A 27,692-nucleotide genomic window follows, 5' to 3' on the forward strand; every position below is an offset into this window, starting at 1 on the left:
TGGGTGGGTATCTCTCACATTCACTTGAAAGGCATGCTGGGAAATATGCAACAACAATCCTTTACTTAACTAGGCAAGTCAATGACGGCCTAGGAACAGTGGGTTAACTGCCTTGTTCAGGGGCAGAACAATAGATTTTTACCTTGTCAGCTCGGGGATACGATCTTGCAACCACTCCTCTTTCTATTCTGGTTAGCGCCAGTTTGCATTGTTCTGTGACTGTAGTACACAGCTCTGTACGAGATCTCCAGTTTCTTGGCAGTTTTTCGCATGGAATAGCCTTCATTTCTCAGAACAAGAATAGACTGACGAGTTTCAGAAGAAAGTTCTTTGTTTCTGGCCATTTTGAGCCTGTAATCGAACCCACAAATGCTGATGATCCAGATATTCAACTAGTCTAAAGAAGGCCAGTTTTATTGCTTCTTTAATCAGAACAACAGCTTTCAGCTGTGTTAACATAATTGCAAAAGGGTTTTCTAATGATCAATTAGCCTTTTAAAATTATAAACTTAGGTTAGCTAACACAACATGCCATTGGAACACAGTGATGGTTGCTGATAATGGCCCTCTGTACGCCTATGTAGATATTCCATTAAAAATATCTGCCTTTTCCAGCTACAATAGTCATTTACAACATTAACAATGTCTACACTGTATTTCTGATCAATTTGATGTTATTTTAATGGCAAAAAATGTGCTTTTCTTTCAAAAACAAGGACATTTCTAAGTGACCCCAAACTTTTGAACAGTATAATTTTAACATTTATTGTAGCATATAAATGAATAGGCTACTTTATGGCCAACAGAGGCAAATGTACAGTATCAGTTTCATTGAGGACTTTTCCCTATAAAATGAACCACGCAAGGGAGTTCCAAAACTTCCATTTCAAATTTCAATTCGGGCAGCCCCCGAGACCCAAGAACTGAGCATGCATAAAACACTTAGCTTGATACCGTTTTTTTAAGCAAAGTCAACATTAGAATGCAGTTTAAACCAAGTCAACATTAGAATGCAGTTTAAACCACCTCAGAGCAAATGTATGTAATTCGCTACAAGTGCACCCAAAGACGTTTCCCACTGTTGCTTTGTCTCCACTAAGTGTGTGTGTGCTGCTCCCTCACCTCTCGCTCACACGACTCTGACAAGTTTCCCATCAAAGTGGAAACTTGTGGCCCAACATAACAATCCGGTCACAACAGACAATGCAAGTAATATTGTGAATGCTGAACATCGTGAATGGGATTATATTTACCCGCTGTATCCAAACCCAAAATTGTATGTGTACAGTACTACAGTATACCTTTATAGTAAACTGTCTACCACCTTGCAGCAGCTAATATGAAACACTCGAATAGGGCAAAAGCTGTAGATTACAGATTAATTTTTGATGTGGAGCGTTCCACTGCTTTAATTTCCTAGAGAAATCTAAAAGTGCTTTTAATTTTTTGGGGGTAATTTCCCACTTTGTCAATAGCTGAAAGGCAAATAATAATGTTGAATGAGTACCTGTGCTGAGTAAGTTAATGGTTCAATGCATAACACACACACACACACACACACACACACACACACACACACACAAAATAAATATGGTATTATAGCCTTGTGCATCAATGTTGGAAGTGGTCCAGCGGGAATGAAATCTTCTCATCTCCTTTCAGAAATGGCTGAGCATCACAACAGCAAGCAGATCCTGACACTGGCCCGGGAACTGGTGTGCAAGGTGCAGACTCTCATTGAGAACAAGTGATCTCCAGGAGTCCACTTCCACTTCTCTTCCTCTTCCCCAACAGTCTTTCTCAAACATAGAGATAGATAGAGGACTCATATTTGTATCTGTTCTATTATAGCGTCTGTGACAGCATGGGCAGTGCCGTTGAGGCTATCTCCATTTCAAAGTAGTCCATTTTCTTCTTTACGATTGGCTGATCCCTCCTGATGACACGGTGCTGCCCATGCTAAAACAGCGTTTTGGCTAATAGAGACCTCTATCGTTCTCTATGGTCAGTTTGAACAGCTGCAACCGAACAGAGAGATCAGGGTCCAGTTCATTAGGCACCAAATGGAATAAAACAGACGTAGGGAGGCACTACTTAGACTAGTCCTATAAGAAACTGTCAATTTCATTTTCAGTCACAAAATGTTTTCAATTGCGTGCCTTGATGAACATGACTGAAATGTGCTCCACTGTTCACTGCCTTCTCCTTATCTATGTAATACCAGCCGGTACTCTGTCATTTCAGGTCATGTCATGGAACATCAAGGGAAGGGTCACTTTTACCTCCAGTTATTCTGTCAGGGAAACAGTTTGATTTATTTTTAATTGTTAACTGTGACATATACTTAGTCATCATAGGATGTATGTGGTATGCCTTGTAGACACTGGCCTGTCTTGATTGAAGTGGGGTTAGAATTAGAGGTCGACCGATTAATCGGAATGGCCGATTTCAAGTTTTCATAACAATCGGAAATCTATTTTTGGGCCCGATTTTAAAAAATAAAAAAAATAAATAAATATATATATATATATATATATAATTGTTTTATACCTTTATTTAACTAGGCAAGTCAGTCAAGAACACATTCTTATTTTCAATGACGGCCTAGGAACGGTGGGTTAACTGCCTCGTTCAGGGGCAGAACGACAGATTTTCACCTAGTCAGCTCGGGGGATCCAATCTTGCAACATTACAGTTAACTAGTCCAACGCAATAACGACCTGCCTCTCTCTCGTTGCACTCCACAAGGAGACTGACTGCCTGTTACGCGAATGCAGTAAGCCAAGGTAAGTTGCTAGATAGTATTAAACTTAGCTTATAAAAAAACAATCAATCATAATCACTAGTTAACTACTGGTTGACTATATTACTATATCTAGCGTGTCCTGCGTTGCATACAATCTGACTGAGCATACAAGTATCTAAGTATCTGACTGAGCGGTGGTAGGCAGAAGCAGGCGCGTAAACTTTCATTCAAACTTTCGTGCGTTTTGCCAGCAGCTCTTTGTTGTGCGTCAAGCATTGCGCTGTTTATGACTTCAAGCCTATCAACTCCCGAGATGTGGCTGGTGTAACCGAAGTGAAATGGCTAGCTAGTTAGCGCGCACTAATAGTGTTTCAAACGTTACTCACTCTGAGCCTTCTAGTAGTAGTCCCCTTGCTCTGCATGGGTAAAGCTGCTTCGATGGTGGCTGTTGTCGTTGTGTTGCTGGTTCGAGCCCAGGGAGGAGCAAGGAGAGGGACGGAAGCTATACTGTTACACTGGCAATACTAAAGTGCCTATAAGAACATCCAATAGTCAAAGGTTAATGAAATACAAATGGTATAGAGGGAAATAGTCCTATAATTGCTATAACTTAAAACTTCTTACCTGGGAATATTGAAGACTCATGTTAAAAGGAACCACCAGCCTGTTCTGAGCAAGGAACTGAAACATTAGCTTTCTTACATAGCACATATTGCAGTTTTACTTTCTTCTCCAACACTTTGTTTTTGCATTATTTAAACCAAATTGAACATGTTTCATTATTTACTTGAGGCTAAATTGTTTTATTGATATATTATATTAAGTTAAAATAAGTGTTCATTCAATATTGTTGTAATTGTCATTATTACAAATACATTATTTATTTATTAAATCGGTCAATTAATCGGCATCGGCTTTTTTGGTCCTCCAATAATCGGTATCGGCGTTAAAATCATAATCGGTCGACCTCTAGTTAGAATATACATACAAGGCTGGTTTCACAGACCCAGTTCAAATGAATATAGAAAAAAAAGTCTGCCATAGTTACTCAAGAACTGAATATCGGTTAACCATTTTATTTCATTTAAAAAAAACAAGATGAACAATTAGTCCTGGAATATTTTAAGATGTGATAGTTACCATGAATCTTTATTAAAGTGCAATTCAGTACAGGAGTAGGATTAACCTGGTTGAGTGAAATGTCCATAATGTTGGAGTTTAAACTTATATTTACAGCCTGGCTGGAGCAGTAGTTTACCTGTGTAAATTAGTTAACAGGTAAGGTCCCTGCTAGATGTGCCAAAGGACAGCATTAGGGAGAAAATTAAATCAGCTTCAATTTTCTACTGTGTTGAATAAGTAGACTACCTCGCAAGTAACCTTGTCCCAAGTAAGTTGTTACTGCATGTAGGTAGGGGTTATATCACAATATATTTGAGAATTTCTTTAAACTGAAATGAAGGAAAATAATTAATTGGGTTGCTTAAAGCTGCAATCAGCAGTCGAAACAATAACAAAGCAATTTCCCCACCCCTGTTTTGGTAAAAATCTGATGGATGGGGTTTGAGAAATGTAACCACTCTCAAATTCATAGACAGAGCTATGGATGCAGGGACTGATCCTTCCATGATACATTTATTTAACTAGAAAAGTCAGTTAAGAACAAATTCTTATTTACAATGACGGCCTACCCCGGCCAAACCTGGATGACGCCGGGCCAATTTTGCGCCGCCCTATGGGACTCCCGATCACGGCCGGATCACCCTTTAAAGGATAGAATGGTAACTTCTTACGGGGAGACAGTTAAAATAGTATTTTCCTCTTCCTTCCATCTTTGATTAAATCACTGGTTTCTACATCATTTATATTTGTTAAACTCCCAAATCAGCCAGGTCCTAACAGACACCTGCCACTTGTCTGTATCACCTGTAAACCTGTGTGTATGGGCACGACGTGTGGCACTGCACACTGGTAGGAGTCATGAATCAGTTGGAACCATGTCAGTAATGGGCAGTTTTGATTTTCTCATTCTGCCTTTTGTCTATTCTATATTATGTCTCTGTATACTGTTGTGTATGAATGGTACTTTAATGAGAACTAGACAAAGGTCATTTTAAACCTTCAAAACATATTTATGATACATATATGATCGTACATGTGACTTATAGTTGTCTGAGCAGAAATGAGTCCCAAAAAAACAGTTGACTATTTAACATTGGTCTTATTTATTTTTAAATGATTGATATACTCCAGTGAGCCACTCTATATTCTGTCAGTTGTGTTGCTTTCTCAGAACCTCGTCTTCTGGCATTTCATGTTCCACTGTTCTTTTAGTCCACTTCTTAATGTTTTTTTTGTTTTTCTTTTGGAGAAGTGGTTGGCTGCATTTGCAGAGAGAGTGGAAATAGGATTCCAAAAATAATGATGTATTCAGTTTTGCTTTAAAAGTTGGAACATAATGGTGAATATCCTATTATATCGCCCAGCTATTGTGCTCTGTGACAATTGCCAATCATGGTTGCCAATTTAAGGTTGGGGGATGCTTAGATCCCAGGCCGGCAAGATCAAGATGGATATGAATTTGGCCTTAGAAATCCATCTAAAACGGGTGAATCTAGGAAACAGATGAAGGATTAGGGTGTTTTACTATATCTTGAAGTAGCCTGGCTAGTAAAGATTTTTGTGGGGGAGAACATGTGTGCGCTTTCATTCCCTTAAACTAATGCTAATTGTAAATGAATATGTTTCGTGAACCACCATCCTGTGTTCCATTGCCTAGGTAGAACATCATTTCAGTTCTACCAGTGTTGTTTCATGAATGTGTTGACACCTGTTGCATTGAGTATTTATGGTTCTCTGTGAAGGCAAACTGCTGTGTGTCACACCAGAATAAGAAAACCAAACAATTGTATTATCTTGTAACATCTATTTATTTGTTAACATATTTATTTATTTATTCATGAAGTTTCTGCTTTTGTATGTAAAGGTCATATACTTGTTACTTTGTGGTCAGTAAAAGAAAATACACTGCTCAAAAAAATAAAGGGAACACTTAAACAACACAATGTAACTCCAAGTCTATTACACTTCTGTGAAATCAAACTGTCCACTTAGGAAGCAACACTGATTGACAATAAATTTCACATGCTGTTGGGCAAATGGAATAGACAACAGGTGGAAATTATAGGCAATTAGCAAGACACCCCCAATAAAGGAGTGGTTCCGCAGGTGATGATCACTTCTCAGTTCCCATGCTTCCTGGCTGATGTTTTGGTCACTTGAATGCTGGTGGTGCTTTCACTCTAGTGGTAGCATGAGACGAAGTCTACAACCCACACAAGTGGTTCAGGTAGTACAGCTCATCCAGGATGGCACATCAATGCGAGCTGTGGCAAGAAGGTTTGCTGTGTCTGTCAGCGTAGTGTCCAGAGCATGGAGGCGCTACCAGGAGACAGGCCAGTACATCAGGAGACGTGGAGGAGGCCGTAGGAGGGCAACAACCCAGCAGCAGGACCGCTACCTCCGCCTTTGTGCAAGGAGGAGCACTGCCAGAGCCCTGCAAAGTGACCTCCAGCAGGCCACAAATGTGCATGTGTCTGCTCAAACGGTCAGAAACAGACTCCATGAGGGTGGTATGAGGGCCCGACGTCCACCGGTGGGGGTTGTGCTTACAGCCCAACACAGTGCAGGACGTTTGGCATTTGCCAGAGAACACCAAGATTGGCAAATTCGCCACTGGCGCCCTGTGCTCTTCACAGATGAAAGCAGGTTCACACTGAGCACATATGACAGACGTGACAGTCTGGAGATTCTTTTGAGAGTTCTGCTGCCTGCAACATCTTCCAGCATGACCGGTTTGGCGGTGGGTCAGTCATGGTGTGGGGTGGCATTTCTTTGGGGGGCCGCACAGCCAGAGGTAGCCTGACTGCCATTAGGTACCGGGATGAGATCCTCAGACCCCTTGTGAGACCATATGCTGGTGCGGTTGGCCCTGGGTTCCTCCTAAGACAATGCTAGCTAGACCTCATGTGGCTGGAGTGTGTCAGCAGTTCCTGCAAGAGGAAGGCATTGATGCTATGGGCTGGCCCGCCCGTTCCCCAGACCTGAATCCAATTGAGCACATCTGGGACATCATGTCTCGCTTTAGTCCAGGTCTGGATGCTTTAGTCCAGGTCTGGGAGGAGATCCCTCAGGAGACCATCCGCCACCTCATCAAGAGCATGCCCAGGCGTTGTTGGGAGGTCATACAGGCACGTGGAGGCCACACACACTACTGAGCCTCATTTTGACTTGTTTTAAGGACATTACATCAAAGTTGGATCAGCCTGTAGTGTGGTTTTCCACTTTAAATTTTGAGTGTGACTCCAATTCCAGACCTCCATGGGTTGATAAATTTGATTTCCATTGATAATTTGTGTGATTTTGTTGTCAGCACATTCAACTATGTAAAGAAAATAAATATTTCATTTATTCAGATCTAGGATGTGCTATTTTAGTATTCCCTTTATGTTTTTGAGCAGTGTATAATGAAAACAATCCAATTCTAAATATATAGATATTAAATGGTATATGTATTTGTAAAAAAAAAAATTATAGAATGATTCTTATTTTTTTGGAGCCGTCAAATCGTTGAGCAGCTGCTCTTGCGATCATTGTCATTCAACATCTCATTCCAAAATCAAGGCCATTGATATGGAGTTGGTCCCCACTTTTCTGCTGTAACAGGGACTTGCTGCAGGGATTTCCTTCCATTTAGCCACAAGCATTAGTGAGGACGGGCACTGATGTTGGGGCGATTAGGCCTGGCTCGCAGTCGGCGTTTCAATTCACCTCAAAGGTGTTTAATGGGGTAGAGGTCAGGGCTCTGTGCAGGCCAGTCAAGTTCTTCAAAATCGATCTTGACAAACCATTTCTGTATGGACCTCGCCTTGTGCATGGGGGCATTGTCATGCTGAAACAGGAAAGGGCTTTCTCCAAACTGTTGCCACAAAGTTGGAAGCACAGAATCGTCTAGAATGTCATTGTATGCTGTAGTGTTAAAATTTTCCAACACTATTATTCCTCCTCCTCCACCAAACTTTACAGTTGGCACTATGCATTGGGGTAGGTACCGTTCTCCTGGCTTCCGCCAAACTCAGATTCGTCCGTCGGACTGCCAAATGGTGAAGTGGGATTCGTCACTCCAGAGAACTCGTTTACATTGCTCCAGAGTCCAATGGGGGCAAGCTTTACACCACTCCAGCCGACGCTTGGCATAGTGACTTTAGGCTTGTGCGCAGCTGCTCAGCCATGGAAACCCATTTCATGAAGCTCCCGACGATCAGTTCTTGTGCTGACGTTGCTTCCTGAGGCAGTTTGTAACCGGTAGTGAGTGTTGCAACCGAGGACAGATGATTTTTACACGCTATGCGCTTTAGCATTCGGCGGTCCCGTTCTGTGAGTTTGTGTGGCCTACCACTTCATGGGTGAGTCGTTGTTGCTCATAAACGTTTCCACTTCACAATAACAGCACTTGCAGGTAACCAGGGCAGCTCTATCAGGGCAGAAATTTGACCAACTGACTTGTTGGAAAGGTGGCATCCTATGACGGTGCCAAGTTGAAAGTTACTGAGATTGCATGCCGGTGTAGTCGATTGAATACACCTGTCAGTAACGGGTGTGGCTGAAATAGCTGAATCCACAAATTCTAAGGGGTGTCCACATACTTTTGTATTTACATTGTAATTACACTCATATTGAAAAATCATTCAACTAAATAATGAGGATTTCTATCATCCTAAAGGAGGTGTAGATTACATCTCACATTACACTGTTTCAACGTGGCTGAATGGGATGACTTCATGTGACTCCGTGCAGCTAATGGCAATGTCCAGCTTTAGGTATACTGTCGTGAGCCACTTTTAGATTTAACACCTCTGCCAAAACAACCACTATGTGGATGTCGGCTAAAGCGGATCTGATTGAAAAGAGCCTTAGTTTCAACTAACCTGTTCTTCTAGATTAGTGTGGACGAAGGAAAGAAGTGGTCAGTATGTGCTGGAGCCTCATGGTCAGTGTTCCGGGGCACTTCGATGGAGTCCTCCTGGAATGAGCCTCTGCTGGCCCTCAGGGTAGAGTGCCTCCTAGTGCTGCAGAAGGCAGAGGGTGAGATCTGCCTCGGCTCTCTACAGGACAGACGGACCGGGGCCAGCTCCACTCTGGAAATCTGCGGGCTGGGGCTGTCCAATGCTCCGTCGCTGGCCGCCTTCCTGCCCTGGGTCTGCAGGTCTGGAGCCTGGGGGCGGAGGGAGTCGGTGACTAGCTCTCAGAGCTTCCTCTTCAGCTTACGGCTGGAGCTCTTATAGAAGAACAGGTCTCTCTAAAGCTGCTGCAGCATAGCATGGAACACTTGTCCACTTGTCTCCTGAGCCACCCTCTACACACGAGGACAAAACGAGCAGTGAGAATACTGTAAAGCAGACAAACACAACGAAGGGGCAGGAATACCCCACACTCATAAACATTTATCACATTGACGCATACAAACTGACCTTGGAGCTGCTGCATTAGTATCTGTATGTCGTGCTGGTGCTCTTGATGCTGCTCAGTGAGCCGGTGTTCTGTGTCCAGAGTGAGGTGCTGTAGAGCTGCCTCCATCTCCCTGGTCACCGCCTCCTGCTCGCCACTCTGCAGCTGCAGCCGCCGCTCAGACTCCCGCAGACACAGCACCTGGAGGGGCAAAGGGAACGCTTTCAACTATCCACTCAGTTATTGACGGGTAGTTTAGCAGGAGGGTAATGGAAGGTTAGGAGTGCAGTGAACCATCTCTTTCATGTTTGCCTATGGAGAGCTTTTAAACCAGTCCCACTTCTGTCCCAAACCCTTTTCCAGTTTCAATTCTGCCCCAAACCCTTTTCGACCCCCTAATCTCAATCCCAGCCCCCCAGCCTTTCCTCAAATGCGGGTTCTATTGCAGAGTGTACTGTCAACTAGAGATACTACTTTGTAGTAGGCATCACCTAGTTCGCCCATTGTGAGTGTTTATTCCAAACAGCATGCAAAATAGCATGTTCACTATCCAGCAGTGTTAAAGCTAGCTAGGCTAGTAAGACCCTCCCTCCCCAGACTGGTTATCACACTGCAAAATTTCTGATGATGATTTGCATTGAGTTTCACTTTGAACAAATCTGGTCGTATCGCTCGCCAATGGTCAAATCACTCTCCTCATGTCGCCTCCTTCGTCGAAAATAACTGAATTACGGTAGCTTGGTTGCTCAAAGTAGTTTGTGGTGAGTGTGTGATGGGACTCTGACCTTGTTGAAGTATTTGACCAACAGTGCCGAGGCCTCTGGAAGTGACAGCTCTCTCGGAGCCCTCATGACGTCATTGTGGTCGTCTCCGTGTCCCCGAGGTCTCTCTGTCTCTTCCGGATGGAATAGTTCTTAAACTCTACTGCAGCATCCAGAGCCTCCAAGACCTCCTCCGACTGCAGCAGAGCATGCTCCTCCTATACACACACACACCATGTATTTCCACATCAGCCCCCTGTAGTCAGTGTGACATCCACTCTGAAGGAAAATAGGCAACGTTAAGGAGCTCACCTCTGGCGTGAGCACCCTGCCGTCCCTCCTCTGACGCAGGCCCTCTCTCTCTCCTTCAGCAGCTCCTCCGCGGACACTCCACACAGCCCTGCTGCAGAGGGGGACAGTCGCCTCTCTACCCCTCCTCTCTCCTCAAGCTCCTGATCCAGATCTCCCAGACGGGCCGACATGCGCAGCAAGCCCTGACTCTCAGAGCCTGAAGAACACACGTGAACGTATGCATACGCACTTTCAATTGCAGACAACAACATTGGAATGCCGTAACTTACACACACACACACACACACACACACACACACACACACACAAAATGTATGGTTCTTTTTTCTTATTTTTCATACGTCAATACTTTGGATATCTAAGCCCCGCTCTGTGTTTACCTGGCTGGAGCGAAGCTTCTTGATCTGCAGCTGGTTCCTCACCTGGACACAGGCCTCTCGGTGCCGCAGCACCTTTCTCTGCACCTCAGCTCCTCCTCCAGCTCCTCTCCAGAGCACACTCCTCGTGTTCCAGCCACACACGTCTCTCAGACTGCTGGGCATCGTACAGGGGCAAAACGAACACATCAACACGTCAAAACACACACACAGTTTGCTTATTTTCAACTATGTTGAATATCCAACTGAGATCTAAGGAATCACCATGACTGCAAGGAGGGGCAACTCAAACCTGTGATCCCTTGCCGATGTAATATGGCCACACTTAATTCTGGAACGTCATTCTACCTTTTCCTCTGATTCTTTAGAGTCTCCATTTTGAAAGACAGCCTTGTTGTCGGTCCTCGGGTCCTGCAACACAGCAGCATCTAACCCTTTAGCATGCTGATCACAGGATGTATTCTCTTTAATGAAAGACAACAAAATGGCAGCCCCACCACTTGGTTTGCTATGAGGCTAAAGGATGGGACTGGAGAAATGTAACCACATTCACAGATGGGGCTATATGGATGCAAAGACTGACAGTCCGAAAGGTCAACAGGAGTTCTGTATTAATGCTCCTTCAATACTCTATTAGTGCTGTATAAATGCTCTATGAATGCTCTGAGAGCTGTATAAATGCTTTATGAACACTCAGAGCTCTATGAATACTCTGGGTGATGTATGAATGCTCTATGAATGCTCTGAGAGCTGTATAAATGCTTTATGAACACTCAGAGCTCTATGAATACTCTGGGTGCTGTATGAATGCTCTGAGAGCTTTATGAATACTATATGAATACTATAAGTGCACTATGAATGCTATATGAGTGCTGTATGAATGCGCTATGAATGCTCTATGAATGCACTATAAATGCTCTGAGTGCTGTATAAATGCTCTGAGGTCTGTATAAATGCTCTATGAGTGCAGTATAAATGCTCTGTTTAATGCTCTATGAGTGCTGTAAAATGCTCTGAGGTCTGTATAAATGGTCTATGAGTGTTTAATGCTCTATGAGTGTTTAATGCTCTGAGTGTTTAATGCTCTATGAGTGTTCTCTGAATGCTATATTGTTAGCACTGACCTTGTTCTTGTGCAGATTACTGGAGCCACTGGTCCGCAGGCTAGCCCTGCTCTGTGTCTCCGCCTTCTTTAGGCGCAGCAGGTTCACCGTCTGACTCCGCCTCTCTCTGCGCTCCTTGCACCCTACAGAAGGCACAGGCCAGTCTTGGCAATGAAACAGAAATTACAGGAAATATTCCCCCCAAGACTCATAACTGTATTTACCTGTAGGGCATTCTGACGGCTGAAGTAACTGGAGCCCGTCCTGAATCTGGTCCAAACTAGTATTTTGTGCCTGGTTCTGGTCAAAGCATGCTGGATTCTGTTTGCTTGTCAATGTGCGGTTCATAGAGCGCCTGCGATATATCCATCTGATTAAAGAAGTAGTCTGTCTTGAGCAAACAGAACAATTACATAGCTCTGAAGCAGGATGTTACAGTATTACAGTCTTGCTCACCTGAATCCCTTTCTCCCCCCCTCCTCTTCCTCATCTTCGCTCCTTTCCTTCAGTGTTTTTTGAGGGCAGTGGACCTCATCTCTCTCCTCTATCTGAGCCAGCAGCAGCAGAGGCAGCCATCACCCTCTCCAACGAACAGGCCGGAGGACTAGTATGGATCTACATAAGAAACACACTAACAGAAACTCCATTGTTGCACACATACCGCCACACCGGCGGTCACGAGTCATGAAGGCAGTCAAATTACCATTTAGTAACAGTAATTAGTCTTCTCCAAACTCTGATGCTGCTGCTGGTCATTAGTGGCCTACAAAACGTGCTAACTGCCTGGTACTCAGCACTCTATTGTCCCTCTAATCAACTATGACATCAATGCAAATGTATTTGGAAATCTAAATCAAACACTTAATGAGAGCCCATGAGCTCATGTTTCGCAATATTTCTATAGGCTATGCAATTGAGAAAACAGAGTGATGGCCTCTAATAAAAAGAAGAGGATCCCATCAGCTTTCTATAGGCTAGGCCTACTATATTTATTACTCAACTTCACTAATATTAAGCACATTACTACTCTTTACAACAGCAGTATAGCCTACCTGGCTGGCATGAAAATAAACCACAGAGAAAAGCATCCTCCCTTCGCTATTTAAGTGCATAGATGACATTTTTTCCTGCTGCCCCTGTTTCGATACAGGTGCATGATAGTGGTCTATTCTAAATCAAAACAAATATGTTATTTAGTATATGTAAAGACAAGATTAAATCTAGAATAGTCTGATGGGTGACAATATTAACCAATCACTTGTGAATGATACATTATCACTTGTGAATGATGGCCAGCGTAAGAAACAACTTTTTCAAATCATAGTCGCAACCCTCATGCAGCCTAGCCGATAGGCCTATTATATGTTTGAGGTTTGTATCACAACTAAAGTGGCCAAATAACTTCTTAAAATTAAGCACATCAATCCGCTTTACACGGGGTGTAGATCCTAACTGGCATATATAAGCAGCGTGTGAGGTTCAAGTTTGGGGAACATCATTTTCACCATAAAAATGCACCTTCATAATAAAAGCATTACATGCATAATTGCATTTGCGGTCACTTTTGATAATGGTGTGTTCCACTAATGGAACAGTCATGCTTATAGCCTACTACCATGTGCACATTGCTGCGCTTATAATGTGAAGAAATAGCCTTATAGTTTATCAACATTTTAAGCTAAACGTTCTGATCTGTTGCGTCAGCCACATTGCATAAAAAATATTTTTTTTATACTAGCGGTTGTATTAGTTTGGGATCTATCGGATCCCACAACTGTCCCAGACTGTTTGGAATATTTATTTCTCGCACAGAATAGAATGGGTCGACTTTTGTACTATGGGGGATAGTAGACTGACATAGGCTAGTGTTATTGCTGTTCGTTTGGGCTTCTCATCTTGTTGGCTGATGAAAAGTAAATATGGTCAATTTCTTCAAATCCTCATTAGAGTCGCATCATGCAGCCTTACAATGTATTAAAAATCAAAACATATCGTTTGTAGAACAACTAAAGTTACATTAATAACTCTAAATTAAGCATATAGGAAGACCTATTCCTTTGTTAACCGCTTCACACAGAATAGCCGAATGTGCGCACTCCCTCAAATCCTTTGGAGAAAATATTTAGATTTTATTGAGCTTTGCTCAATTGTATTCTTCATACTATAAAACAATATAAAATAATGCCACGGAATTCTAAACAAATCTTGTCTGCTAAATGAACAAGTGTAGCCCACAGCCATTTGGCATAGCCACATCAGAACAACTCAGAGTATACTGTACTATTATTTTCTTCTGAAATACACTACAGTTTCTTCATATCATGCTTCTTTAGACCTGTCTAAAATAAACAATACATTTATTGTGAAGGTGTAGGCTATATTACATGGATGTATTAGACTTTTTAAAATGGCTTGTAGGCTATGTGTGGAAGCCAGGAGATGCTAAATGTGTTTATGTTAATTAACGGGCAATTACCGGAGACTGACAGTTATTTGCTTGACAATCACCAGCTGACAATCATTTTGTGACTGCCACAGCCCCACACAAACAAACACACACACACACACACACACACACACACACACACACACACACACACACACACACACCTTCCTCGTACAACCATGGCCTTAGCTGATCATGGGAACACTGAGGTCTCCTCGCTGACTTTCCAGAAGCCCCAGTGTCCAGCGAGGGTCTAAAGGATCCCATCCTGAAGGTCAGGAGGTCACCACAGAGACGATCTATCAACAGCTGCTGTTCCACCAGCTGCTCCGTCTGCACGCCCAACCAACGGAAAAAACATCAGTCATCACCCACTGTAGAAATGCCCTATTCAATCGTCGTATCTCAATTTCTCGCTATCCTCTCTCTACCTTAATTTGTCTGTGCTCCCTCTCCTCCTGTAAGGACTGGAGGTGTGTCTGTTTCTCCTGTAGCAGTGTCTGCACCTGCCTCTACACCTGCTCCAGCTCAGATTCCCTCAGGTCAAACACCTGCTTGTCTATAGCCAGAGTATCCTGATGGAAGAAGGGAGAGTGGGAGAGAGACTGAGAAAAATAGAGTTGGGGGGGGAGGAGAAAAAGAGAGACAAATACAATTTATACCTATGTTTAGAATATCATTTGTAAACAGATTATATTGAGCAAACAAAGCTGAGAAACAGAGTCCACTATACACACTACCTGGCAGTTCTTGAGCTCACGTCTGAGCTGGAGGATGGTGATCTGTTGAGACTCATCCCCTGCACCCCCCACAGGTTGTTGATAGCCAGTGTGGCCGGAGTGGCTAAGCTCCCTGTGTCTCTCCAGCCATTCCTGCAAACGCTGCTGCAGAGCAGGACTCCGGGTGGAGTTCTGGAGCTTCTCCAATAGGAAGGCAGCGTCCTGTGCAAGGCAGCGGTACTGGGACTCCTCCACTAGAGCCGCCCCCCTCTCATCACGCTCCTCCTGAGTGGCCTGTTTGGTGCTGTCACTCAAAGCAATCCCTCTCCTTGTCTTATCCTTCTCTCTCAGTGCCTCTCTCAGAGTCTGGACCTCATGCTCCAGCTCCCCCACACGAGCCTCTCCAGGCTGCCAGCCGAAACACGCCCTGGCAGGACACAACCCAGGCTGGTTCTTCACGTAGCATGGCCATGAGGCAAACTGAAGCACACTCAGCGTCTCTGCGAAACTGTGGTGGGAAGGGCTGACGCAGGCCACTATCAGTGTGTGGGCAGAGCCGCCCAGTGAGTCCCGGACGATGCGCGGGGTACGGCACATGGTTGTGGCGGCGATTGGAAAGTGCGGGTTGGAGAGTGCGAGGATGACGTTGCCCAATACCAGCAGGCCTGTGTTCCTGGTGCGTGCAGCCCGCTCTGACCCAGACAGATTCACCAGGTGGAGTTTAGAGGAGCGGAGGGAGCCATTGTCGTGGTCATCCTTCGTCAGCTGTAGGGTAACGATAGCATGAGAGCGGCTGGAGCGCCCGTTCATCTGAGAGGGGCCAGTGTGCTTCAGGGCATTGCCAGCCTCCAGGACGCTCAGCAACTCCTCAGCGGAGGTATTCACAGTTTCTCTTGCCACAACTACCACAGAAACAAACCCACACACTACAGTCAAATTCCATACGCATGTACAGTGCAAAGATCTGGAAATCAGCATTTGTCCTACCACTTTTAAAAGGGGGAGATCCAACTCTTTTAAATAATTATAGGCCAATCTCAAAGCTGTCACCCCTGGTGAAAATACTTGAAACCCTTGTGAGTGAACAGCTAAGAGTTTTTATTTACTAACTATTTTATCAATGTACCAATTTTTATTTACTAACTATTTTATCAATGTACCAAATCGGGCTTCAGGAAGAAGCATAGCACAATTACAGCAGCCATGAAGGTGTTAAATGATATCACTGAAGCCCTTGACAAAAAACAGCAGTGTCTCACTTTTTATTGATCTCTCTAAGGCTTTTGATACAGTTGATCATGCTATACTAAGGCAGAGATTGTCGAGTGTAGGTCTTTCGGAGCATGCAGTTGCATGGTTTGCTAACTATCTGTCTAATACAACTCAGTGCACTCAATTTGATGGGCTTATGTCTGTTAAATTGTCTGTCTTTAATGGTGTGCCCCAGGGCTCTGTAATTGGTCCTCTCTTATTCACTATTTATATAAATGATTTAGACAAAAATGTCCAACATCCGCAACTTCATTTTTATGTTGATGATACTGTTATTTACTGTTGTGCCTCGTCTCTGACAGAAGCTTTCCAGAACTTGCAAACTGCTTTTTATACTGTTCAACATACCTTGTGTCAATTGAAGCTTATCCTCAATACTGACAAAACTAAACTAATGTTGTTTTCTAAAGCAAGAAATAGACCTCTGAACCTTTCACCTATTACTACCTGTCAGGGCAAGGAGATTGAGGTTGTAACCAAATATAAATATCTTGGAATTTTAATTGATGACGGCCTCTCTTTTAAATTGCATATTCAACAACTTACAACAAAATTGAAGCTGAAATTGGCATTTTATTTTAGGAATAAGGCCTGTTTTTCTTTTGAAGCCAGAAGGAGGCTAGTATCAGCTACATGTATGCCTTTACTAGACTATGGGGATATTTTATATATGAATGCTTCCGCTCAGTGTTTGAGATCAATTGACACCCTTTACCATGGCACTTTGAGATTTATTTTAAACTGCAAAACCCTTACGCACCACTGCACTTTGTATACCAGGGTTGGCTGGCCTTCTCTAGCCACTCATAGGCTCAGTCACTGGTATACTTTTATTTACAAAGCCATTTTGGGTTTACTACCTTTTTATTTGGGCATTTTTATTGTTCAGAAATGTGGTGGGTACTCTCTTCGTTCACTGGACTTTATCCTGCTTACTGTTCCAAATGTCCGAACTGAATTTGGTTAAAAGGCTTTTATGTACTCTGCGCCATCGTCTTGGAAAGCCTTACAAAATACTTTTAAACTGGAAGAACTCGCCCCGATTAGTATTTTTAAATCACTGATGAATGATCTTGAGACTGATTCCCTGACCTGTCAATGTTTTTAATTTGCTGTTTTTGTTTTGTTTTGTTATACTCTTGTGAATTATATGTTTTTTTACTAGATTATTTGTAGTTTTTCCATGTTGTTTGTCTGTAATTTTTGTAATGACTTGGTGCTGCCGATCTTGGCCAGGACGCTGTTGAAAAAATAGATTTTAAATCTCAATGAGCCCTTCCTGGTTAAATAAAAATACATTTTAAAAATTCGGAAAGTATTCAGACCCCTTGACTTTTTCCCCCATTTTGTTACATTACAGCCTTATTCTAAAAATGATTCAATTGTTTTTTCCCCTTATCAATCTATACACAATACCCCATAATGACAAAGCAAAAACAGGTTTTTAGAAATGTCATATTTCTGTTTGTTTTTTTAGACATTTGCCGAAATTTCTAGAAACCCTGTTTTTGCTTTGTCATTCATTATGGGGTATTGTTTGTAGATTGATGAGGGGAAAAAATGCTTTAATCAATTTTAGAATAAGGCTGTAAAGTAACTAAATGTGGAAAAGTCAAGTGGTCTGAATACTTTCCGAATGCATTGTACTTCCATTCATTTTTTCAACTGGTACCGGGGGGACCTTCAGACGAGTCCCGTGAGCATCCTAGAGCAAAACATGTGTGTGAGAGTCTCACCTTTGTGCAGAGGGGTCATATTAGTGTGTAGCCCTAACAGTTCGGACACCACAGAAAGAAGATGTCAGATTGGTTGTACCGACTTCAGACGAGTCTCCTGAGACTTGTGGAGGGCGTAGAGAAAACCGGAGAACATCCTTGTGTTCTTGAGAGTCTCATCTTTCCATAGTTTTGTAGGCCAAACCGTTCTGATGATACAGATGATTTTGTGAGAAGACCGATTTTCGGGATGTCTTATGGTCTGACAAACCACGGTCTAGCTCTGTCACCTTTCACCAGAGATGCGGAAGTACGACATAGGCAGATGCAGTGGATTGAGACACATCCCATGCAAACTGACAGATTTTATGGGGCGCGGATATCGGCCTTAGGGGGTTAAACACACACTTGACACGTCACACACACCCTAGCACAGACAGAGCGAGGGGTGTTACCAGTGTTACCCCTGTCATCCTCTCTGACATGCAGCTCCTTGTTGCCAGTCTGGACCTCCAGCAGGTCCCTGAGCTCCTCCTGGTACAGTTCCATGTAGGACACCCTAACGTCTACCGCAGCCCTGGCATCCGCAGCCCTCCTCTCCCCCAAGAGCACAAACAGATCTGCTGCAACCCGACCAATGATCCCACTCTCCTCCTCCGGCAGAGATGCTAACAAGGGTACAAGTACAGAGAGAGAGCAACTTCCTTGGTGAAAACACAAAAGCAGAGTTCTCTGATGATAATATAATAGTGTAATTGTATAATCATAAGATTCTCTGCATTTGCCTCAAATGACAGTTCAGGGTAGAATCATAGTAGATAGATTATTCAAGGATTCATGTCAGAACATCATCATCCCTCAATGCACTTGGCATCTGCATGACGTCAAAGAGTACAATTGGGCTCACACTTTTAAAGGCCCAGTGACGTCAAAACTAGATTTACCTACGTTTTATATATATTTCCACACTATGATGTTGGAATAATACTTTGAAATGGTGAAAATAATGACAATGCCCTTGTCATGAGCTGTTTGAAAAGCGCCTGAAATCTGTTTTTGGTGGGATGGAGTTTAGCCTTCCATGGTGACATCAACCACATTTTCAGGTTTCCCCACCCAGACCCCTCCCTGACAGTCTAGCTCTTGAAGCGAATTGATTTTTTAATTGTTACTCAGAAAGTACTTGATATTGAGATAAAAGCGGCTGCATTGGACCAATAACTTACCTACATGTCCCCCACCAAGGGTGCATGTCTTTCCAGACCCGGTTTGTTCATAGGCGAACACTGTAGCATTGGAGCCGTAAACTAGAGATGCCACCAGAGGTTTGACACAGGACTTGTAAACCTGACCGTGCCGTCGGTCCAAAGGCGTGGTCGATCGCTACCCAGCATCACCTGGACGGTGTCGGGCACCACACACAGCTGGTGGTTGTGGAGCACCTTTTTGGGAAACAACGGTCTGACCCGAACCGCAACCAGCACACACACCTCTCCCATTACCAAACCCGTCACTGGTAACGTCTGATACTAAATGAGTCACCCTGTCTACCTCTCGGGAGTTTCACACAAGACACCCACTTTGTTTTCTCGATAAAGGCATGCTGAAATAAATAAGTCTAACGTTACTTGTACAGTAACTTGTTAACTTCAGAAACCACTACTTTTTCGCACTTTGGACTGTGAAACGAAAAGCTGTCATATCTGGCGTTGTTGATTTGAAAGAACAAAGTTCAACTTCAACTTTTTAACTTGAACAAATAACTGTTCGAGCTGACCGTTGATTGCTGGGTTCGCAACAGTACCTAGCTAACGTTTAGTTTTCCACTATCTTACCGTCCATCTCCATTGTTGTTACTTGTAGTCCGACTACTTTTGTTGTCTATCTCTAGTTGCCATGGATTTCACCGATAAATCAAGGAAAGCTTGTGCTTTTCTATCCAAGGAAAGAGACTCGCTGTTAGACACAATCTGATGCTACAGTGCCGCCCTACGGCGTGGTTGTGCTACTGCAGGCAAATTCTAAGTAATCAAATACACAATTCAGACACCGGCATTACCGGTAAAAATAAATAAATACAAGGCAACCCCCTTTCAAACAGCTCTTATTTGAATAGTTTCTTGCAGGTATATACCCCTTTTATACATATCAGTGGGTAACTGGAAAATTGGGAAGTGTTGTTAAACCATGGGGTCTGTTTGCAAATTAGGAAGGTATTAAAGGTCCAGTGCAGTCAAAAACGTGTTTTTTTCCCCCTGTGTTTTATATTTATTTCCACACTATGAGGTTGTAATAATACTGTGAAATTGTGAAAACTATAATAATGCCTTTTTAGTGTGGGAGCTGTTTTAAAAGACCGCCTGAAATTTCAGCCTGTTTTGGTGGGATGGTGTTTGTCCTGCCTGGTGACATCCCCAAGCAATAAATTAGTTAATAGACCAAATAAGAAAATGTTCCAAACCTCTCTGCCAATAACAGCTAATTTTCGGTTTCCACCTTGCCACTCAGACCACTGCCAGACATATATAAAAATTGCTCTTGCTAAGAAGCTATTTTTTTTCTTATGACAATTTTGTTTGAAAACAATCACAGTACGGGGTTACCCAGAAATGATTTGATATTGAGATCAAAACGGCTGCATTGGGCCTTTAAGCAAGGAAACTAGTCACAGACCTGTATTTTAGTTGCAGGGTCTGTGAAAATGCAGGAATCATGACTAGGTCTTTCGTACCCATTTCAGACAGAAGATGTGGTATATCACATGTAAAAAATACAAGGCAATGTTTACCGTGCTTTCAGAAACTATTCATACCCCTTGACTTATTTCACATTTTGTTGCGTGACAAACTGAATTCAAAATTGATAAAATATTTTTTTAAATCTCACCCATTTACACACAATACCCCATAATGACTAGGTGAAAAAACGTTTTTTTGTGTGTGTGCAAATGTATTGAAAATGAAATACAGAAACATCTAATTTGCATAAGTATGCTATTTACACCCCTGAATCAATCAATACTTTGTAGAAGCACCTTTGGCAGAAATTACAGCTGTGAGTCTTTCTAGGTAAGTCTCTAAGAGCTTTGCACACCTGGATTTTGCAACATTTTTTTTAACCTTTATTTACCTAGGCAAGCCAGTTAACAACAAATTATTTGACGGCCTACCCCGGCCAAATCCAGACGACACTGGGCCAATTGTGTGCCGCCCTATGGGACTCCCAATCACGGCCGGATGTGATACAGCCAGGGACTGTAATGACGCCTCTTGCACTGAGATGCAGTGCCTTAGACCTCTGCGCCACTCGGGAGCCCAGTCTTTGTTAGACAATCATTTTCAGGTCTTGTGATTTAAGTCAAAACTGTGTCCTGCTTTAAATGAAGTGCAGCTTATAAAGCCTTCATAAACACTACATGTGTTACAAATCATCTACAACCGCATGTCATGCTTTATAAAAGGTTAATAAATGTGGCATAACTGTGTGCCATAACCACCAATGTCAAATGTGAAAAAAAACACTATGTCAAATAGAAAAGGAAAGGAAAGGGAAAAGGGGGATACCTAGTCAGTTGTACAACTGAATGACTTCAACTGAAATAAGACATAAACCTGTGCTTTGTAAAGGGTGACATAAGCACCCCTTAATAAAGGCCTTATAAATCATATTAAATTGAGGCTTCACAAAGCATTTATAACCCTGTCATGCATCTTGGTATTCCCGGGATCTACCAAACATAAACATGTATTCACGCATGACTGTAAGTCACTTTGTGTGTCTGCTAAATTGTATATATATTATATTACTCTAAATGGATGGCCCAACGTAGGATGGCCAACCTCTTTTCCTCTTGGGTGCATAGTCAAATTGGACCTGACCTCAACCTTGCCCAAAATGCTGTGCTGTGGGATGACACACACTAAAAACGTTAGTAGGGCCTTTTATATTCTGTACATTTTTTTGTCTACTTCAGTTTTTTCTCTTCAAAATTCAGTTTTCTCTTTTGTTTTTCCATTATTCAGATTTCCCCCATTTGTTCTATTTTCCCCAGTTTTTTCACACTTTTTTTGTTGTTGTATGAAAACAACTACATTTAGATTTTCTGCTGTTTTTTAATCACTAAAATAGTCAGTTTCTCTGTGTGGGCCTGTGTCAGAGCTAAAGAGTTGATATTGTAGCTTTGGCCATCTCGCTCTTCAACCAGACTCCACAGGTGCACCTTGATCCTCCCACACACCAGATACAGCAGACACAAATCGCCACATTTCTACTGTTGCTTGAGCTGAGCAACTCACCTGAGAGAAGAAAGAAGGTACATGCACACATAACAGGGGAAAAATACTTACAGTTTCTTAATGTCTCTGTCAGGGTGTCTGAGTAGTGAAGTGCCCCCAGGTGGACTAGGCCCTGTTGTTCGCTGTAGTCAGCAGAGTAGCCTCCTCTCCCCTAGCCTCCATGAGAACCAGAAAATCAGCCACAAGAATCTGAGCTCCCCACAAAGGCAGTTGCCACCACTATTTCAACGTAATTTCCCGTCCTAGAGAGAACATGCATGTTTGGGTTCTGTTGTGTACTGATGTGACTTACTGAGATAGGATGTCACCACGTCGGTAAAGGAATGTGAGGGGTTACACGGACCGTGATGGAGTAAAGACATGTTGAAATTGACCTCTGAGTCTGGTTGATTTAATTCAATATAATATCTTAACTTAGCACGAGTTGTAAGCATAAGATTGAACAGGTTCCTGCCTCCAATTGACGAAGGCTACTTATACAAATTCACAAATTGAGTGTGGGAATGTCCATGTGAAGTTGATAAACATTAACAAATAGGGCACTGACAGCTGTAAGTGTAGCTGGCTAGCATGCTAACCTTATCTAGCTAGCATGCTAACCTTATCTAGCTAGCTAATCTCATCTGTTGCTTGTTTTTTTTAACTACACCATATTCAAAAGATTAGCCAGCTGACTCTCTGGCTGTTTCTGGAGCTGGATTTGTCATAAGCATTAATTTAGGGAAAACTTCACAACAGATGGAAATCACTGGCCTGTCTTTGACCTTGCCATCTATTGTTATCTCCAAAGTTTTGGCATCTTCCACAAATTGTGGCTGCGAATCCACCATAGAAATAGTTAGAAGGAATAAGTTTGACGCTCCGGTAATATGGATAACAATTGAAAGATGGCTGATATGAGTTTTTCTACATTGTCTTGGACACGGTGCAACCTTCAATAGGTAGGCTGTTGGCAAAGCCAAGTTAGCCCATGCTTATGGTTCTCACAGGGGAAGTGAAATGACAGGCTACAATGACTTTTATCTTTATCATGCATGCAGGTGCCTTTTCATTATCTGGTTTCTAGCTAATGTTACACCAATCAAAGAAGTGGAACGTGTAGTGAAGCAACACTTTAGTGGTCAATGCTATCATATCACACAATTATGCCATTTTTAAGATGGTCAGATTTATATAATTTTTCTACAGACTAGCTTGAAAATAAGTGAAAATTGACAAATTATCCAATGGATTATGATAATTTTCTGGGAAAGAAAACAAGTGGATGTGCAAAAACACACATGAGATTTTTTTTCCATGGTTCAGGCGGATGGACACAAGGCTGTTTGGCTCATCTCAGTCATGAAGGGAATAACTTTGCAGCTGTTTCTGAATAATTGACAATGCCATGTTGGTGGGTGTGTTGAGGAAATTACCACTAAGGATCCCAAAGTCAAGTTTAAATGAATTTATGTTAATTCACGCCAGCGAAGCCATTACAAACAGCACTTCACACTACAAGTTAGTCAGAAGCTCTGAGGAGGTACTTCCCCCTCAGGATATTTATACTATCACTACGTTTTTTTCAAAAAAGTGCATCCTTTCTCAGCAAAGCGTTTGCTCACAGAGAATGGCTGCCCAGGAGAAGAACACCTGGCAACCAAACCTTATCTAGCAATCTGGGTGTTCAGCCAATGTTCCAATCCTACTGAGCCGACCTTTTGAGAGCAAACCTCAGGCACCCTGTCTGTCTATTGTAGGCGCATTTCTAAGTATGCAACAGGTCAAACATGTATGATAAGTGTGACACACTAAGCAGAAAGAGACACAGTAAAATTCCACTACAGATGGTAACATTCAAATAAAACCCAGCCGTGAAACCATAGCCGTAGGAAAGCAGTTTGGGGTTGGGGGTGCTTAGAATGTTTGGCAAAACATGTTTGACTTGTTTTTTAAATTATGATTTTTCAGGGGGTCCTGCAGCACCCTACTTCCTGAGGTTATGCCTGAAACAAAACTTAGGCTGAAAATAATTTGTATGTCATGTCTTAGGAAAAGACACCGCATTCACACGGATTTGCAAGAAGTGGGCAGTTCAGAACTGTGGGCAGTTCAGAATTGGTACTTCAAGCCCAAAGATATCATACTTTGACTAAAACAATGACTTGTTGACCTAAATCCTTGTGTAACTTGGCTAAGCTCTATAGTCTTTCAGCTCTAAAAGATGGATTTCCAGTTGTGTGGGTGTTTAACCAAATGTAGGATGTCTATATGCCACTGTATAATCAATAAGGTAATGTATGTATAGCATAGTATACTGTATTGTGTGTAGTTGAAAAGCGGTTTAACCCCTGCTTCCACAGGGCACCATTTCCACATTACTCCAACTGCATTTGAGGCCAATTTGTGCTTCAAATAGCCACTCTCCACACATACGTTATGTTGGATAGTTTGTGTTGTGTGCAGTAGCGGTGCGTGGGTAAAAGTCACTGAGGATGCCCAGCCAGGGGAAAAAAAGCCATATTACAACCTATGTTGTGATACTTGCATTGTTTTCTCTATAACCTGTTAGTTCATATAGTAACACTGTATGCTGACAGTCGGAAAGCAAGTTCAGGGAGTGAATACATTTCATAAATAACTGAACAAAACAAGAAACACAAACAGCGCACCGACATGACAAGAACAGATACAGGAACAATGGCGACTGGGGAAGAAACCAAAGGGAGTGACATATAAAGGCCAGGTAATCAAGGAGGTGATGGAGTCCAGGTGTGTCATTATGCGCCTAATGCTGGTGACAGGTGTGCGCCCTAACGAGCAGCCTGGTGACCTAGAGGCCGGAGAGGGAGCACATGTGACACGTCCCTTGTCACAGTGATGTATAGGCCTAAGGACGAGAAAATAAGAAGACACCGTGCTAGAATAAATGATTTGTTTAATCACAAATCCGGAGAGGAACATCTGTCCGGTGAAGTCCAAAAACAAATAGTTACATGACCTACTACAGCACGGTCAAGCAAGTTAATGTTTCAGAGATGTTCGGAATGCTTAAACAACTATAGATTTAGAACCACAAGTCGCAATGAAAACAGGAGCTGCCTCCACTATTCCAACACCATTTCAACTTCAATATTTCAACATCATCAAATCACCTATGCTTAGTCTAATACAGTGACAACTAAGATACAGTGACAACAGGTATTCCTCACGTGTCCTGAGGGATGCTGCTCTGTGATGGGCAGCAATAATACTATTACGGTACATATATGAGTTATCAAATGAAGTTGTTGTCAAGTACAGTTTTATTGACATTTATAGACATTAAAAGGTTAAAAGGTTCAAGGACAATTTACAGTGCCTTCAGAATGTATTATTCATACCCCTTGACTTATTCCACGTTTTTTTCTCACGCATCTAAACACAATAACCCATAATGACAGTGAAAAGATGTTTAAAGAAATTGTAGCATTTTTTTTATTTACATGCATACCAGTCAAAAATGTGTACACACCTAACTTTTGAACACACCTAATATTTTACATTTGAAGAATGTCAAATATAAAATATTTTGATTTGTTAAAATATTTAGACTTGTTTAACACTTTTTTGGTTACTACATGATTCCATATGTGTTATTTCATAGTATTGATGTCTTCGCTATTATTGTGATGAAGCACACAGTTGAAGTCGTAAGTTTACATACACTTAGATTGAAGTCAATAAAACTCGTTTTTCAACCACTCCACAAAAACTATAGTTTTGGCAAGTATGGTTAGGACATCTACTTTGTGCATGACACAAGTCATTTTCCCAACAATTGTTTACAAACAGATTATTGTGTTGTGGGGGTGCTTTGCTGCAGGAGGGACTGGTGCACTTCACAAAATAGATGGCATCATGAGGCAGGACAATTATGTGGATATATTGAAGCAACATCTCAAGACATCAGTCAGGAAGTTAAAGCTTGGTTGCAAATGGGTCTTCCAAATGGACAATGACCCAAAGCATACTTCCAAAGTTGTGACAAAATGGCTCAAGGACAACAAAGTCAAGGTATTGGAGTGGCCATCGCAAAGTCCTGACCTCAATCCTATAGAAAATGTGTGGGCAGAACTGAAAAACCGTGTGCAGGCAAGGAGGCCTACAAACCTGACTCAGTTACACCAGCTCTGTCAGGAGGAATGGGCCAAAATTCACCCAAATTATTGTGGGAAGATTGTGGAAGGCTTCCCGAAACGTTTGACCCAAGTTAAACAATTTAATGGCAACGCTACCAAATACTAATTGAGTGTATGTAAACTTCTGGGAATGTGATGAAAGAAATAAAAGCTGAAATAAATCATTCGCTCTACCATTATTCTGATATTTCATATTCTTAAAATAAAGTGGTGATCCTAACTGACCTAAGACAGGGATTTTTTACTAGGATTAAATGTCAGGAATTGTGAAAAACTGAGTTTAAATGGATTTGGCTAAGGTGTATGTAAACCTCCGATTTCAACTGTATATCTGATGAAGGGTATTAAACAATTGTGTTGAAAGTTTCCAAGGGCACAGTGGTCTCCATCATTAGGAAATTGAAAAATTATAGAACTTCCCAGACTCTGCCTAGAGCTGGCCGTCCGACCAAAATTAATAACTGGAGAGGGATCTTGGTCAGGGAGGTGACAAGAACCCATTGACCACTCTAACAGAACTACAGAGTTCCTTGGCTGAGATGGGATAACCTGCCGGAAGGACAACAGGCTCTACAGCACTTAACCAATTTGGGCTTTATGGGAGAATGACCAGACAGAAGCCACTCCTGAGAAAAAGGCACATGACAGCATGCCTAGAGTTTGCAAAAGGGCACATAAATGTCTCTGAGAGTATAAGGCAAGAGATTCTGTGATCTGATGAAACAAAAATGTATCTCTTTGGCCTGAATGCAAAGCACTATGTCTGGAGAAACCAGATACAGCTCATCACCCATTTAACACCATCCCTACTGTGAAGCATGGTGATTGCAGCATCATGCTATGGAGATGCTTTTCAGCGGCAGGGACTGGGAGACTGACAATGAACAGAGACAAATACAGGCAAATCCTTGATGAGAACCTGTTTCAGAGTGCAAACGACCTTAGACTGGGGTTAAGATTTATGTTCCAACAGGACAATGACCCCAAGTTTACAGCCAAATCAATGCAGGAATGGCTTCAGAACTATAATGTGAAAATCCTTGAGTGGCCCAGCCAAATCCCAGACTTGAATTCCATTGAAAATCTGTGGAAAGACTTGAAGATTGTTGTTGACCGCCACTCCCCATCTAACTAACAGAGCTTGAGAAAATCTGCAAGGAAGATTGTGTGTAAATCCCCAAATCCAGATGGCAAAGCTGATACAGACATACCCAAGACGACTCAAAGCTGTAATCGCCATCAAAGGTGCTTCTACAAAGTATTGACTCAGGGGTGTGAA

General features: G+C 42.4%; 2 protein-coding genes and 1 pseudogene across 6 annotated transcripts in view; 1 reads left to right on the plus strand and 2 right to left on the minus strand.

Annotated features, from left to right (window-relative positions):
* Window positions 1–7,336, plus strand: part of LOC110535772 (small G protein signaling modulator 1) — an 82,806-nt gene extending 75,470 nt beyond the window's left edge. The window contains exon 25 of the mRNA XM_021621022.3: window positions 1,663–7,336. Within this exon, the coding sequence (XP_021476697.3) occupies window positions 1,663–1,751 (89 nt within the window). The 3' untranslated portion in view covers window positions 1,752–7,336. The remainder of the gene's footprint in view (window positions 1–1,662) is intronic.
* Window positions 5,667–19,592, minus strand: LOC118936390 (kinesin-like protein KIF27; annotated as a pseudogene). The gene is made up of 9 exons (XR_016484281.1): window positions 19,185–19,592; window positions 18,414–18,626; window positions 14,993–15,873; window positions 14,684–14,827; window positions 14,437–14,585; window positions 10,327–10,522; window positions 10,039–10,232; window positions 9,277–9,454; window positions 5,667–9,161 (listed from the first exon to the last, which is right to left on the minus strand). The product of XR_016484281.1 is annotated as a kinesin-like protein KIF27 (transcript).
* LOC110535032 (uncharacterized) lies at window positions 10,395–12,553 on the minus strand. 4 transcript variants are annotated; one of them, XM_090190282.1, is made up of 6 exons: window positions 12,263–12,553; window positions 12,031–12,176; window positions 11,828–11,949; window positions 11,052–11,114; window positions 10,707–10,857; window positions 10,395–10,522 (listed from the first exon to the last, which is right to left on the minus strand). In XM_090190282.1, the coding sequence occupies exons 2-5, from the start codon at window positions 12,152–12,154 to the stop codon at window positions 10,792–10,794; spliced, it is 375 nt and encodes a 124-aa protein (XP_090046408.1). In that variant the 5' UTR covers window positions 12,155–12,176; window positions 12,263–12,553; the 3' UTR covers window positions 10,395–10,522; window positions 10,707–10,791. The 4 variants fall into 4 exon arrangements, with proteins under 4 accessions (XP_090046408.1, XP_090046407.1, XP_090046409.1 ...); XM_090190281.1 differs by having other exon boundaries at window positions 10,707–10,860; XM_090190283.1 differs by lacking the exon at window positions 10,395–10,522 and having other exon boundaries at window positions 10,744–10,860; window positions 10,996–11,114.
* Window positions 19,593–27,692: the final 8,100 nt, after the last annotated feature.

Source organism: Oncorhynchus mykiss, chromosome 11, assembly GCF_057628025.1.
Source record: "Oncorhynchus mykiss isolate SJ-2025 chromosome 11, ASM5762802v1, whole genome shotgun sequence".
Lineage (NCBI taxonomy): Eukaryota > Metazoa > Chordata > Actinopteri > Salmoniformes > Salmonidae > Oncorhynchus > Oncorhynchus mykiss.

Bases quoted from the DNA above. Each gene is read 5' to 3' on its own strand.
- LOC110535032 (XM_090190281.1), bottom strand. From the start codon at position 12,154: ATGAACCGCACATTGACAAGCAAACAGAATCCAGCATGCTTTGACCAG. The intron at 11,950-12,030 runs GTAAATACAGTT...TGCCTTCTGTAG, and splicing joins GCCGTCAGAATGCCCTACAG to GGTGCAAGGAGCGCAGAGAG. The intron at 11,115-11,827 runs GTCAGTGCTAAC...GCTGTGTTGCAG, and splicing joins GTAATCTGCACAAGAACAAG to GACCCGAGGACCGACAACAA.